The sequence below is a fragment of the Mus caroli genome, chromosome 6 (assembly GCF_900094665.2).
Source record: "Mus caroli chromosome 6, CAROLI_EIJ_v1.1, whole genome shotgun sequence".
Lineage (NCBI taxonomy): Eukaryota > Metazoa > Chordata > Mammalia > Rodentia > Muridae > Mus > Mus caroli.
This window is the reverse complement of record NC_034575.1, coordinates 111,002,463-111,016,460: the sequence shown is the minus strand read 5'-3', so window position 1 is coordinate 111,016,460 and position 13,998 is coordinate 111,002,463. Positions and strand designations below refer to the sequence as shown.

General features: G+C 51.0%; 1 protein-coding gene across 4 annotated transcripts in view; it reads right to left on the bottom strand.

Annotated features, from left to right (window-relative positions):
* Positions 1 to 13,998, bottom strand: part of Ift122 (intraflagellar transport 122) — a 68,716-nt gene that overhangs the window by 5,369 nt on the left and 49,349 nt on the right. For 2 of the 4 annotated variants that reach the window (XM_021164719.2, XM_021164717.2), the window contains 6 exons: positions 13,643 to 13,804; positions 9,142 to 9,308; positions 6,929 to 7,100; positions 5,540 to 5,642; positions 3,474 to 3,614; positions 2,461 to 2,558 (listed from right to left, as the gene is read on the bottom strand). In XM_021164719.2, coding sequence (XP_021020378.1) covers positions 2,461 to 2,558; positions 3,474 to 3,614; positions 5,540 to 5,642; positions 6,929 to 7,100; positions 9,142 to 9,308; positions 13,643 to 13,804 — 843 coding nt within the window. The remainder of the gene's footprint in view (positions 1 to 2,460; positions 2,559 to 3,473; positions 3,615 to 5,539; positions 5,643 to 6,928; positions 7,101 to 9,141; positions 9,309 to 13,642; positions 13,805 to 13,998) is intronic. The other 2 variants (XM_021164720.2, XM_021164718.2) reach the window with 1 other exon arrangement.

Genomic DNA, 13,998 nt, shown 5'->3' with positions numbered 1-13,998 from the left:
AGCTCTCCGTAAAGGTTTAGTCATGACCTCCGTAACAGCCACCAGGACAGGCCCTCGTGAGGCCCAAAGCTGAGAGAAGTGACTTTCTACTTTGGTTCAGAGCACAGTGACTTCTCCTGAATTCCTAGTTACATTTCTTTCGGGGGTTGTTTGTTTGTTTGTTTTTTCCCCTTTCCTCCTTTTTGTTTTTGAGAAAAGGTCTTTATCTTAGGTTGGCCTGAATCTCCCTTAGGTAGCTAGGATGACCCTCCTGCCTCCATCTCCTGAGTGCTGGGATTCCTGTGTGTGCTACCGTGCTGGTTTAACCCATTTGGATTTCTACAGTTTCTGTTGGCTCCAGGAATTGAAAGAAACCTGAGACTCATGCTCTCCTGGGTGTGAGCTAGAAGAGTCCAGGACTAGCGAAGCCATAGTCTGGATCACCAGTGCTTCTCTAGGGAAGAAGCAATGAGCCGCAGGAAAGATCTGTGTCCCTCTCTGCCTTCTTTTTTTTTTTTCTTTTTTTCTTTTTTTGGTTTTTCGAGACAGGGCTTCTCTGTGTAGCCCTGGCTGTCCTGGAACTCACTTTGTAGACCAGGCTGGCCTCAAACTCAGAAATCTGCCTGCCTCTGCCTCCCCAGTGCTGGGATTAAAGGCGTGTGCACCTCCTCTCTGCCTTCTTAGGAGAGGCTCCTGCTTGGCCCCAATGTCAACTCCTCCACTGTGCTGGTCACCAGGCCTTTGCCAGACCACAGTCTGCCTGCCACAAATCCTTTCCTGTCCCCTTCTTCACTTGTGCCCCTCTTTGGTGGAGGGATCAAAGAAGCTACCTCAAAGTTTTTCCCATGAGGGGCTGCCCTGCTTACTATAGGGGGTGGGGTGGGGTTCCTTGTGGCAGAGACTATGTCTTGCTTATCACTGTGTCCCAGGCCTCATCACAGGGACTGTCACACACAGACACTGGTTGGGGGAATAGCCCAAAGCTTAGGCCTGGATGCCAGCCTGGGGCCCATGGGTGGCCCCAAGCTCAGTACCATGTGCATCAAGAACAGAGCTCAGCTGTTAGGTGAGGAGACCCCTGCACAGACACAGTGAGCAGGGAGAAGCCCGAGAGCTGGCAATCAGACTAGCCACCCAAGGCAGCCCAGCACACCCAGCCTAGGCTGGACTGCCTCCAATACCAGCACCCATCTTCATAGCTTCTCAGCTGTTTGAGACAAGGGGCCTAAATGAAAGACGGGTCTGCTTGAGCCCATAGATACTGCTGGCAAAGAGATGTTCCCAGGGCAAAGGATAGGCCAGGTGGGACCTAATGTTTCCCTGAGACTTGGACAGTGCAGAGAGAACACAGACAAGGAGTGGGACACTTGGGGAAAGCAGGGCCTCTGACACTGGACCGAGGTGAGCGGTCTCCTATAGAAGCTGCTCTGAAACCTGAGGTATAAAGGGGACCAGAGTCACATTTCCAAAGTGAATGCACTGGGCCCTCTGAACTACCCCAGCTACCATCTCCATTCCATAGAGATGGAGACTAAGCACAGACGTGTGGGATTTCCCAAGTCACACATCAGAGTGGGACACTCAAGCATCCAGAGATAGCTTGTGAACCCACATCCTAGAAGCTGAGAGCATAGACTGCAATCAGCAGAGACTCAAGCCCAGGCTCTGCCACTTACTGATGGGCCCCATGGGTCAGGGGGACACTATGGCTCTTCTCTGTGTGGCACCTGGCCTTCCTCATCTGCAGAGGTACTTATCTCATAGTGTGGCTGAAGGATGAGATCAGTCCATATGACAAAGCCTACAACACAGAGCAGGAACTTGCTAATGGGGGCCAGGGGACCCTGGTGGGGCCCAGCTTGTTGCCACAGGATAAGTTCAGTGTGGGTTAATCAAGACTGGAGGGCTGTGGAGACACAGGATGAGGCAGATGGTACCAACAAGGCCTTATCAAAGGAATCATGGAATGGGGCTGGATAGTAGTGGCACACACCTTCAATCTTAGCACTAGGGAGGCAGAGGCAGACAGATCTCTATGAGTTTGAGGCTAGCCTGGTCTACAAAGCAAGTTCTAAAACAGCTAGGGTTGTCACACAGAAAAACCCTGTCTCAAAACAAATAAAAAAACAAATAACAACAACAACAAAAACAGAAACAAAACAAACATCAGGGAATGATCTTAACTAATTGTGTGTCTTTGGGATCAGGCTAGCCCTCTTGTTTTACAGAGGAGACTGAGGGCCAAAGACAGAACTTGAGCTTTTGCTGATCTAGAGAGGCATCAAATACTGAACTCGAAACTGGAAAGGCTCAGCCCTGTACTGTAATTCCGAGCCCGAGCCCCATGGCAGGTGAGGGAGCAGCACCCCCCTCCCGAGAAGGGCAGGGCTTCTGGGCAGCTCATCACATACCCTATCTCTCTGAGGCCCTTGCGGAGCATGTGACAATGAAGGTGCTACACCAGTCTCCTTGTCACCTTACCGTGTATCGGTGAATGGTTTGATAGCCATGGTACAGCTCAGCCAGGTGCTGGAAGTGGTGAAACTTGTCCAGCATCGCGTCCTTCTGGGCAGGATCTGCTGTGCGGGAGGAGCACGGGAGGGAAGGAGGGGAAATGTGTCAAGTGGTATCTTTTCCTCCTGTGCTGCTCAGAGGGACCAAGAGGGCAGCGATGGACAAGTGTCCTGCTTAGGAGTAGTCCGTCCTGGGTGACAGTAGGCCTTAGCTGGGCAGAGCTCCTGGCCAGGAAACACCCGGCCCTGTCCACTGGGTCAGCACCTGTTATGCCCAGCAGTGGAGGAGGCCTACAGCCCAGACACACCAAAGGATCCTGGTGGGATGGGCAGATGGCATCTTCCCTGGCTCTCTGTGCTCCCGCTGCACCTTGGCTTGTCAGCCATTTATCTGAGATGCACATCAATGGCCAGGACAGAGAAACCCCACTTGGCACCTGGGCCTGGCAGCTGTGACTCGGAGCACACTGTCGCCCTGCACACTCTGCATCCAGTGCCCTTCCACTACTGCACACAGCCTTGGGTATAGCTACCTCCTTCAGAACTTCCCAGGGGATCATGGGAAGCCACATGAATGAAAGCAAGTCTGAAACTGTCCTCCTGCCTGGGATGAGGGAGATTCTGGAGTGAGTTATTGTAAAGTGATCTCTTCATCTTTTCATTTAATTAAAAAAAAATTTTTTTTTAAGCCAGGGCTCACTTGGGCCCAGCTCCAGGCTCCCAGGTAGCAAGAGAGGGAGATGCTCTGCATTAGCAATGCAGGGTGGGGCCTCCTACCCTTAAGACAGATTGCCAGCAAGTCCTACTTACAGGCAAACTTGAAAGAGATGACAGGCCAGATTGTGCCATTGCAAGGCAGGCTTGGGGACAAAACACTCAATAAACAAGCCCAGTGCTTTAATGAAACAGCTCTGCTCTTCTGATTTTATCTGATGCCAAAGAGGGGCCAGGGAAGAGGCCAGCCGGCTGTCGCTCACTCACCTTGAGCCATGTCGAGGCACTGCATGGACAGCATCCAGTAATAATAGGCAGCGTCGTTAAACCTGCTCTCCACCACAGCATTGTGCGTGAGCTGCTCCAGCACCCGGACTGCTTCTCCCTGCCTCCCGGCCTTGTGGAAGGCTAAGGGCCATGAAAGCACACGCATGTCATAGGGAGTCAGCATGGAGCAGGGAGGCTGCAGGGCTTACATGAGACTGCTCACATGGGAGGCAGGCCACTCATCAGAGCATCTGGGATGCCTCGCTGCTGAGATGTGCCTCTCAGGCCGCAGGCTATAAATAACCAAGGCTACATCCTGAAATAAGCACGGGGAGATACACTCCTTTTGGCTGGGAAATGGCAACCTACTTTAGCAAGGCACAGCAGAGAGAAAACCTGAAGCACCGAAGCCTGGCACTGCACACAGGGAACTGGACGCCACTCCACTCCACTCCAGACTGAGACTTTTTGACTCCTGGGTAGCGCTAGCAGGTTCCACTATGGAGCTTGGTGGTTCACAAAATCCCTTCACTATTAATTACACACTGAATCCTCAGGACAAAATTCTAAAGATGGAGAACCAGCCCCACCCCACCCCCTTTACATGAGAATGATGGGCTTCTCCAGGTAGAGACAAACATCATGCCTAAGGTCAAAGAACAGAAGCCAGCCCAGTACTGAACCCATCTTAAGCTGAGTGCTTTCAGATACCAACCTTGAAAGATCTGGCTCAGCTTGCAAAACCAGACATTTATAAAAACAAGCCTATGGCTAGCAGAAATTTCCTGCACCCCTCACCACCATGTGGTAAATTTCTGGGGACCCTGGGGCTGCCAGAAGACTAAGTCAGAGCTCTGACACCTGACCATGTGTGAGTATCCGAATGACCCACATCTTCAACCTGCAGAGAAGGAAAGGTCTGGCCTTGGTTCATTCTCATCTTCTATCTCTTGTCTGAGTACCAAGTTACTATGGCGATGGATTCTTGGAAGGGCGACACAGACAGATGGATAGGTTGATGTGTTTTGCCCAAACATGCAGACACTTCAGCAACTGGGTGCTCTGTAAATGCTGAGGCGGTAGAGAACGCGCTGTCCTTCACAGGGGCTTTTAACCAAGGAGCTCCAACAGGGGACATTTGTTCTGCAGTGTGTCAGGAGGTGGTAACTGCTACCACACACAAGTGTAAATGAGATGCTATGGAATATGACCCACCCACTTCAATTAGGAGACTTTCTAAACAGGCCTAAGAATTAGGCTCCCAGTTGGACAGATCTGATTCAATTCCGGCTCTGCTGCTTGCTAGCTTCACACAGCACATGGAGCCTCTGCAACTCTGCAGGGCTGTTGGCAAGATTCAAGGTTATGCAGGTTAAGTGCCCAGCCAGCACCTGTCACAACGAAGGCGGTCACATCGCTAACTGATGATGAACGTTGTCAGTTAATGTGCCATACTTGCCTTGGCTTCTATTTCAGATGCCGTCACACCCTGTGTACGGCTCATTTCACCAACAGAAACACCAAGGGGCAGAGAGGCTGCTTGGCTTGCCTGAGTCAGAAACAAAGCCCATTGCTTTCTCAGTAGAGGAAAATGAAGGTGAGACTCTGCTAGACAGCAAGGGCTGCCCTCTCACTTTGTCCTGACAATGTATACCTTGGCTCAAGTAACATCTCTGCAGCTTCCCAGCCAGAGGACTCCAGGCAAACTCCTTTATCTCCTTCAACATCAGTTTCCTCACTGGCAAATGTAAATAACCGTGGTGTCCATGCCAGAGAGCATCCCGAAGATCAAAGGGAAGGCACAGATGCAGGTGCTTTGCAAGGTTAACAGGGACCTGCTAAAGAGCAAGGGCTGTCTGGGGTCCTGAACAGGTCATGCAATGGCCCCAGGGGGCATGGCCTCAATGTTCCTGTCCTTGTCCTAAAGTCTTTCACCAGGACACACATCATGAGCCAGGATGAAGGTACTTGTCCTGGGACCTGCTGAGGAAGGAAGGGGCCAGGTGGCCTCTATACCATGCCTCAGTAGCCTCCCCAGCCCTTTCACAGTGTGCTGTGTGGCCTACCTTTCTGGGCTTCCTCAAAGCGGTCATTCTCCGCCAGCCACTGCGCGTAGGGCACGTAGACGTCATCCTTGAACTCCGGGTGCTTCTCACCTAATGCAAAGGCCTAGGAGGAGGAAGAGGCAGTCTTAATGAAGCGGCCCCCTGCCACCCCTGACAATGTGGCACTTGGCTGAATCTGTTAGGGATGTCATATTTTGCCAGCCTGACAACTCAGAGGGGGAGAGCGTCTCCCCCTCCAACCACCCCCAGCAACACAAAAACAAACCAGCTCTTTGAAAACAAAAGGCAATTAACGGCAATATGCAACCGACTGGATTCAATAACAACACAGTCTGTTTCTGGACCACAGAAGCAGCACAAAATCGGAAACATTTTATTTTGAGGGTTTGCGTGGGCTCCTGTAGCGTGGCAAACAGATTTCTTTTAATTGTAGGCAACACCTAAGGAAACAGGATTGACAGCAGCATCATCACTAGCTGTCAGAGAGGACTGAGGACAATGTCGCATGGGACTCAGTGACTGCTTCATTAAAGCCGCAGCCCACCTGCCTAGCCAGGAGAGCGGCAGACAGGGCATGGGAGGGTCTAAGACATGCTAACTGCCACAGCTGGATAACCTGCGCCTTGAGGAGCCCTTACTGCTTCCAACCTAGCCTGTTTTTCTTGTCAGTGACCTGTCACCTCAGGAAGTGGAGCCACCAGGAGGGCAGACAGGAGCCAGGCTGCTTATACTTAGGTAGTGCCTTGCTATAGCTCTGTAAGAAGACTGTCATGGCGGGTGGATGGCACTAATTCTCTTCAGGTGACACTCTCTCCAAGGCACAGGCATGGGCACAGGCACAGACCCAGGCACAGAGGGGCTCTGCCCTAGCTGCCTAGCCAGCCTTGGCCCCAGGACAGCTGTCTCTCTGATTTGCCTGGCTGATTCTTCTCTCTGGTCCTCTCACATAGCAGTCAAGACTGGGAAGAGGACAGAGGCAGGGAGCAGCTGCCCTAGAAATAGCTCTGGTAGCTTGTATCTGAAAAATACGGTTGGTATTTTCTGCCAAAATGCCACACAGGCTTTTAATGCCAGACTGGTTGCCCCTTCTTCAGAGGTGAGCCTGAGGCTGTGGTGCTGGGCAGAGGCAGCTCAGACCAGCAGCAGGTGCTGGGGCTGTCATGCTGACACATCCCTAGTGCCTGTCGTGGGGCTGGCCTAGAGCTGGCACCCTGTATCAGTTTTTCTGAATGAATGAATGAATGAATGAATGAATGAGTGAAAAAAGTTTGGTGGAAAAGGCCCCCTAGGATATTCTGGCTCAGAGACTTTGAGGCAATGACCTCCATCATGTGGACAGCTTCTCTCCATCTTAACCCCCACCTGCCCAGCAAGTGTGCTCTCTCTCACCTCATCCCAGCGCTTGGTGTCCACATACAGCTGCACCAGAGACTTCAGGTCCCCGATCTTCAGGTAGGTTTCAGCAGCATAGCCAGGACTGTCCAGCTTCTTAAAGTAGCAAGCACACATGAGCAGGGGCTCCCGTTCAGCCTTGTCCAGCTTCCGAGCAATGTCTATCAACCTGAAGAGGTGGGGAGGACGGCTGTGAGGCCTCTGGTACCCTCAAGGGCAGGCTCTGTGCCAGTTCATTCTGCTCTGTCCAATGCTAATATGCTATGGCCCTTGGGAAGGGCTCCACAGGCAGATATGGAAAGAATGGACGCACCATCTAAAAGCAATGGCAGAGCCAAGAGTGACTGCAACTGGGGACACTGCCCATGCCGCACATCCCTGACCCCAGGAATAAAGCTATCAGGAAGTCCTGGGGTCCACTCCAGACACTGAGGTGGATTCATGAGACTCCGTATCATCTTTCTCACCCTCCCACCATCCCAAACAATGAGATGACTTGAGTTTGAATCTATGTAAGGGTGGTCCAAGACCCCACAGCAGGAAGGGCCGGGGTGCTTGTTCCAGCACTGTCAGGAATTCCCACAGGAAAGTAGAGGCTGGGGCATGAGGCTGCCTCAGCAACTGACACACTGGAAGAAGTGACAAATGTGAGGCCTGTCCTGGGCCAGAAATCCTGGCAGTGTCCTCACTCCAGGGAACATCCCCAAGGTCCAGTCACTTCCCAATAGTGATCACCTTCCTACTGCTCGCTAGTACATGGCTGGATTCAATGTGGGTCTAGCCAGCCCAGGATTTGGGGTAAAGCAGCCCTCGCAGGGTGAGGACTCTACCCAGCCTGCTTTATGTGAGAACAGAAGAGGCTGTAACAGATCCGAATCTCAGACAGGCGGCTCAGGAAGGCCTGTCAGTCTGCGCTTAGAATAATAATGGCACCTAAAAATAACACTGCTTAGCAGAAAAAGGACATGTTTTTAGGGGAAGGTAGCACAGGCAGCCCTCCAGAGCCTAAGAGCCCTACCCACCAAACCGACATTCCTAGGGGAGAGGTACCTGTAACTGCCACAAGAGGGACAGAACAGACTTAATGTCTCTTTCTTGAACTTGTTAAGTGTCCCCAGGGGAACTCAATACATAGCACTTGCAAATGAAACTGACATGAAAAACTAGTGGGAAAGGTAGAGACCATGAGCCTGCCTGGCTCCCTTAGCATCACCCCCTTTTTGAAGAGAATTCTTGGGGCACAATCTAAGATCTAAGCCTGTGTCTTTCTGATATGATTCCTATACAAGGGAAAGTTGGGGGCAGGGTAGCCACTCAGGTCCCTTGTTGAGGGGCCCACACTCCTGCCTCTCCTCTTCTCTAGGGCCTGACTATGTCACGAGCTAGTATCTGAGGACCACACTGTCGCCTCCGAAACAACCAGTAGCCTTTATAAGCTCCCTCTCCTCAGGTGCCCCTTGATCAGACTCACCTGCAGGATGGGTGCTAAGTCCTAAGATGGAACCATCATGTGGCCTGCCCCCTCCTCCATTCTTTTGTATCTAGCTCCCTCTCTGTTCCAGCTCCTCTATGCTCCCTTGGGAACGACCGCAAGTCATCACTATCCCTGCTGGCCTACTGTGTCTCCTGCCTATGCGCTTTCCCCTTCTACTTGTCTCTACCTGAAGGTTCAGCAAAGCCACTTCACAGAAGGACTCAAGAGAAGATGCCATGGTTCCGCCCAGAGAGCTGGTACCCCTGAGGGCTCTTCTTGTGCTCCCTTGGTACCCTCACGCTGTGTTAGGGGCTCTGAAACCACCCCTGCCAGCCTAAGGCTTACAGCTCTCCAGATGCTTGGTCCTTGAGGACACATTAGTCCCTTGAGGCTTGATTTCCTCATTTGCCAGATGAATATAGATACTGAGCTGGAGGCGCAAGGGATAATCTGAGGCCTGTACGGTCAACACAGCACCTGAGGGGCACCTATGTGTGTTCCCTAGGTCCCTACGACCCCCTTCTCATACTCCTCAAAGGCAGTGCTATACCTTGTTCAAGTTCTTCATCTCCCAGAGAACCTAGTCATTTTCATGTTTGGTGCAGATATTGAGAGAAAGCATTCTTCTCTTGTTAGTCAAAAACTCAAGAGTTACCACATTGCCGAGTGTTGCCAGGCAAGGGCTGGACCTACATGTCCACCCAGCCATGGCTGCCACAGCTAGAGCTGAACCTACATGTCCACCCAGCCATGGCTGCCGCTGATCTCTATGGCCTTGGCGTGCTCCCCTGCTGAGATGTACATCTCCACTGCAGCTTTGGGCTCATTGATGTTTCTGGCCCAGTCGGCCTGCTTGGTGATGAGCATCTTCGTCTCTTTAGGGTCTCCAGACCCAAGGAAATCCTGAGGAAGCACAACAAACAAAACCATTCCGGATTAGGACTTCCTGTGCCAGCATTACGTCAGCTCCAGCAAGTAGAGGAGGGAGGGCTTCACTTGGCTGTGCAAAGGAGCAGGATGCAGGAGAGCCCGGCTCTGTGTGATGACTGTGTGTGGGTTAGTCCCAGGTGTCCAGGAAGGGAGTGTGCTTCTAGGGCACAGGGACATGTCAAGGACTGTGCCCTCCCTGTCTCCTTCCCTTCACACTTGTTCTAACCACCTCACTGACTCTGCGGGGAGGGGGCTGGGAGTGGTTAGTTTGTGCCCTCCACACAGTTGGGTAGAAACATGACTGGCTGGGAAATTACAAATACTAATCCTATAATCACTAGTCACACTGAGATGACACCAGATGCCCCAGACTGGTGCTGCGCACATGGTTTAAACTGAAGCACACACAGTGATGCAGAGTTCTGCGGTTGGTCCCTTGTGCCTTCCTTTGCTGCCACACTGAAGTGCTTTTCTCATCTCTTTTTCTCAGATGTTCTGTGGCCTGAACTCGGCTTATTCTGTTGGCTTTGCCCCTAAGATATATCTATGACAGAGCTGACAAAACACTCCTTTGCTCATCCCCACCCCCTCTTTTTTTTTTTTTTTTTTTTTTTTTGAAGTAGGGTCTCACTGTGTTGCTCTAGCTGGCCTGGAACTCAGAGAGATCTGCCTGCCTCTACCTCCCAGTGCTGCCCAGTGGTTCATTCTTAACTGAATGACATCAGATCTTGCAGAAGTAGGACTATGACCATGACAGGAGCCACAGGTGAAGGAAATAGTCCTTTCTGGGGACTCAGAGACTGGGCAGGGCCAGTCCTTTTACCCCAGTGCCAGGGTTGTTGCTCAGGTCACGACCAGCTGCCTAAGTTCCCACCAAAGTGCACCAGAAACAGCCTCAGAATGTTACCTCCTTTCAGGACAGAGCTGCCACTGTTGAAGCTGCCTCAGTGCTGACACTTTTCAAGGTGGGGTTTTTCAAAATGGGGAACTGAGAGATAAAGCGCAGATCTGCATTGTGAGAAGTGGTTTGTCTTAGGAGAACATACCCTACAGAGAGTGCTCTGTGTCAACCTCACTAAGTATAAAAAAAGCACTCCTTTCCTTGAGATTAACACTCATTTGTCAGGAAAGTGCAGTCAATGCATGCAGAAACCCACTTGAACAATTAGCTCATTTCTTTTTCCGTTCGCTTTCAGGGTAATTATGTAGCCCCTAAAACCATATATTAGGTTGGTCTAAGAAAACCAAATGATTTAGGAAGGGGAGGAAGGGCATCTTTTACCTGTTACAGAACAAATAAGGATAGGGTCACCTACAGCTGTCCTCTGCCTCCCCTTGGGGCAGAGAGAGAAGAGGCTGGAGCAGCCATGGAGGACACCTAGCTTGGGCTATTACAAACACACTTCCCTCTTGGCAGTTATGATGACATCAACTCTTCATGCACACAGAGCTTTCCCCGCTCAGCTAGCTGCATGAGGTTAGCAACAAAGACAGGCATGATAAAAGCACAGAACTGTCCTTCAAAGGGACGAATGAGTGCTCAGTGAGATAACAAAGGGAAAAGGCCAAAGGCTAGGGGCCACAATGGGAGGCACCTCCCCACGTGGACCATGTGGGCACACAGCTCACTGGGACAGGAGGCACACCTCCTCCATCCCAGCAGCCAATGGAGAGGCTGTGGCTTAACTCAAGCTGAGTCTGAACAGTTCCTTCAGAGCTCAACCAAGTGGGGTTTCAAAGGCGTTTTGGTTTATAAAGCCAATTTACACGTTATCTGGGGGCCACAGCAAAGACTCTGTCCTGGAGTGGACAGAAGAGGCTGTGCTGAGTGATGAATGAGCCTGAACAGGGTTCTCATGCTCGGAGCTCCTGATAAGGACGCACTATGCAAGAGTTAAGAGCATTATAATCCCCTTATCACCACATAAACATGTCACTTGTCCGGAAAACATACAATTTATTTGTACGTGGGAATGTAATTTAAAAATTTTCCAAAAACCAGATTGAATCTTGGGAAGCAATTTCAAGTAAACAAAAACATGCCATGTTAATAAGCACTGTATCTCCCACCCCCAACATAATGTGTATGTGTGCACACATTTCCCAAATGCAGACTACCAAGCCAAGGTGGGATGTGTGTGTGTGTGTGTGTGTGTGTGTGTGTGTGTGTGTGTGAGTGCGTGCAGGCTTGAGTTGGAACCAACATGCTGGGAATTGTGATCAAAAATTAAAATCAAAACAAGCCCAGCGTATTTACCTTCATGGAGAGCCACACCAGATGGAGTGTATGAGCAGGCCGCACTGCTGGGTAGGAGGCCATGGGTTCAGGAAGTGCAGGTGAACAATGAAAGGAGCCAAGGGATGGGGGTGGCCAGAGAGAGGTCTAAATGCATCCACCCTGGAGTCATGCCTGGCCCTCCACTTCCCTAGTATGTGCGTGTGTGCATGTGTGTGTGCCTGTGTGTGTGTATATGTATGTGTATGCGCGCACAAGTGTGCAATGCATGAAGCACTGGAATTGAGCCCAGAGTACCTGTTCTACTACAAAGGAAGGCACATCCTTGGATGTGGATTTAATTCAGTCACACTCCTCATCTTTCTTTTTTCATATTTTATTTTGTTTTATTTTATTTGACAGGGTCTATGTGCCCCTGGCTGTCCTGGAACTCACTCTGTAGACTAGGCTGTCCTTGAACTCACAGAGATCTGCCTGCCTCTGCCTCCTGCGTGCTGAGACTGAAGGCATGCACCATCATGCCTGGCTACTCCTCCCTACAGCATGGCATGTTGGGGTTTTATGCATTGTTCTGAACTATAGCTCTGCTATGCTCTGTTAGTCTTCACACGCTGGTGAACTGTGGGTTCCACAATCATACTTCACTCTGGATGTCCGGCAGCATTTCGGCTGCACCACACCACAGTGGCCCACCAGCAGCTCTGAGGGCTTCGTCTCAAAGAGCAACCAGGGCTGGGGGCTGTGGTGCCCAAATTCTCCCCCTAGGATCTGTTCCTCTCAGTGGGAAGAACATCTCATGGAGTGCTGGATGTGTTTGGGTGGGAGCGCGGAAGAGGAAGAGGCTTCGGAAGCCTGGAGCCCAGATCTGAGGTGTGAAGGGGAGGGGCCAGGAGCAGCCCAGGGGTTCATCCTTCTATGAAGGAGTCACAGGATCTAACAGATGGGTAGGAAGAGACTAACTGTGGTTAGGCACAGATAAGAATGGGGAAGCTGTCCTACTTGGGACTTGTGAGCTAGGTGATTAGCAGTAACAGCCACTGATTGGCTGTGGCTAGGACTTGAGGACTCCACAGGATTCTGAGGGCTTCCAAGCCCCTTTGTGGAAGGAAAAACCTCACTGTTTCACACCTAGGCTTTCAGCATTGTTGGAGGCTAAGCTGTTGACACCTGGAGAACTCTGGCTCTTTAGTAGGGCTCATGTGTCTAGGAAGCTCCTTCAAAAGTCTAGAGAACCTAGGGGCCACCTTTCAGATGCACAAAGGGGACCTTCCTGAATAACCCATCATAAGTGAGGCTCTCCTCCTGCCAGGCTCAGTAAGGCTCTCTGCACTCAAGCTGCACAGAGCAGGCTCTCGAGGGAGTGCTGGCTTCAGTGACTCACAGCACTGCCTTGTAGGATCAGCTTATCACTTAGGATACTAAACCTTGGTGGCTTCTGACCCAGGTCTGAGAGAATCTGTGGAGACTTCCCTAAGCCCTCAGTACCAGGTGACAGCATCAGGCTGGCATGCTCAAAGTCCACACAGCTGTTGCTGACAGGTACTCCAAATGTGCCGTCACTCTAACATCCAGCTTTAGGGCCCGTTTATTAATCTGCCCACCCTTTTCCTAGGTCATCCCCGTTTTATTTTATTAACTAGTTTATTATTTACTTTTGGGTTTTAAAAACAGGGTTTCTTGCCGGGCGTGGTGGCACACGCCTTTAATCCCAGCACTTGGGAGGCAGAGGCAGGCGGATTTCTGAGTTCCAGGCCAGCCTGGTCTACAGAGTGAGTGCCAGGACAGCCAGGGCTATACAGAGAAACCCTGTCTCGAAAAAAACAAAACAAAACAACAAAAACAAACAAACAAACAAACAAACAGGGTTTCTTGTGTATTCCTAGCTATCCTGGAACTCACTCTGTAGACTGGGTGGGCCTCACACTCACAGAGATCCACCTGCCTCTGCCTCCTGAGGCTGGGATTAAAGGTGTGCACCACCACCACCCAGACTCATCCCTATTTTCTGTCTGTGTCATTAAGCCACTGCAGGTCAGAGTGTTGACGGCTAGTGGCAGGTTGGGCACATTACCTTGGCGTACTCAAACATGCAGAGGTCAGTATACATGTCGAGAGCGAGGCTCTCATGCCCGCTCCTCTTGTACAGTTTGGCGGCTTCATGGAACTTCCCCTGGTAGGAAAACACATCTGCCAGAAACAGGTCATTGTTGGTCTCTCCCCTCTTCTTCCTCTCCTGGAAAAATTAGAAGCACAGGAAATGGCCTCTACAGTCATGGCAGGAAGCAGCCTTTACAAAGGCTAGCTGCTGCTATTTCGAGTCTTCCTACTGGAGCCTACACTTGGCTCCTGTGCTGCTATGTCTCTCACCTATGTCTCCATTGGGAATGCTCAACAACAAAAGCAGACATGTTCTTTTTTCAGACCACT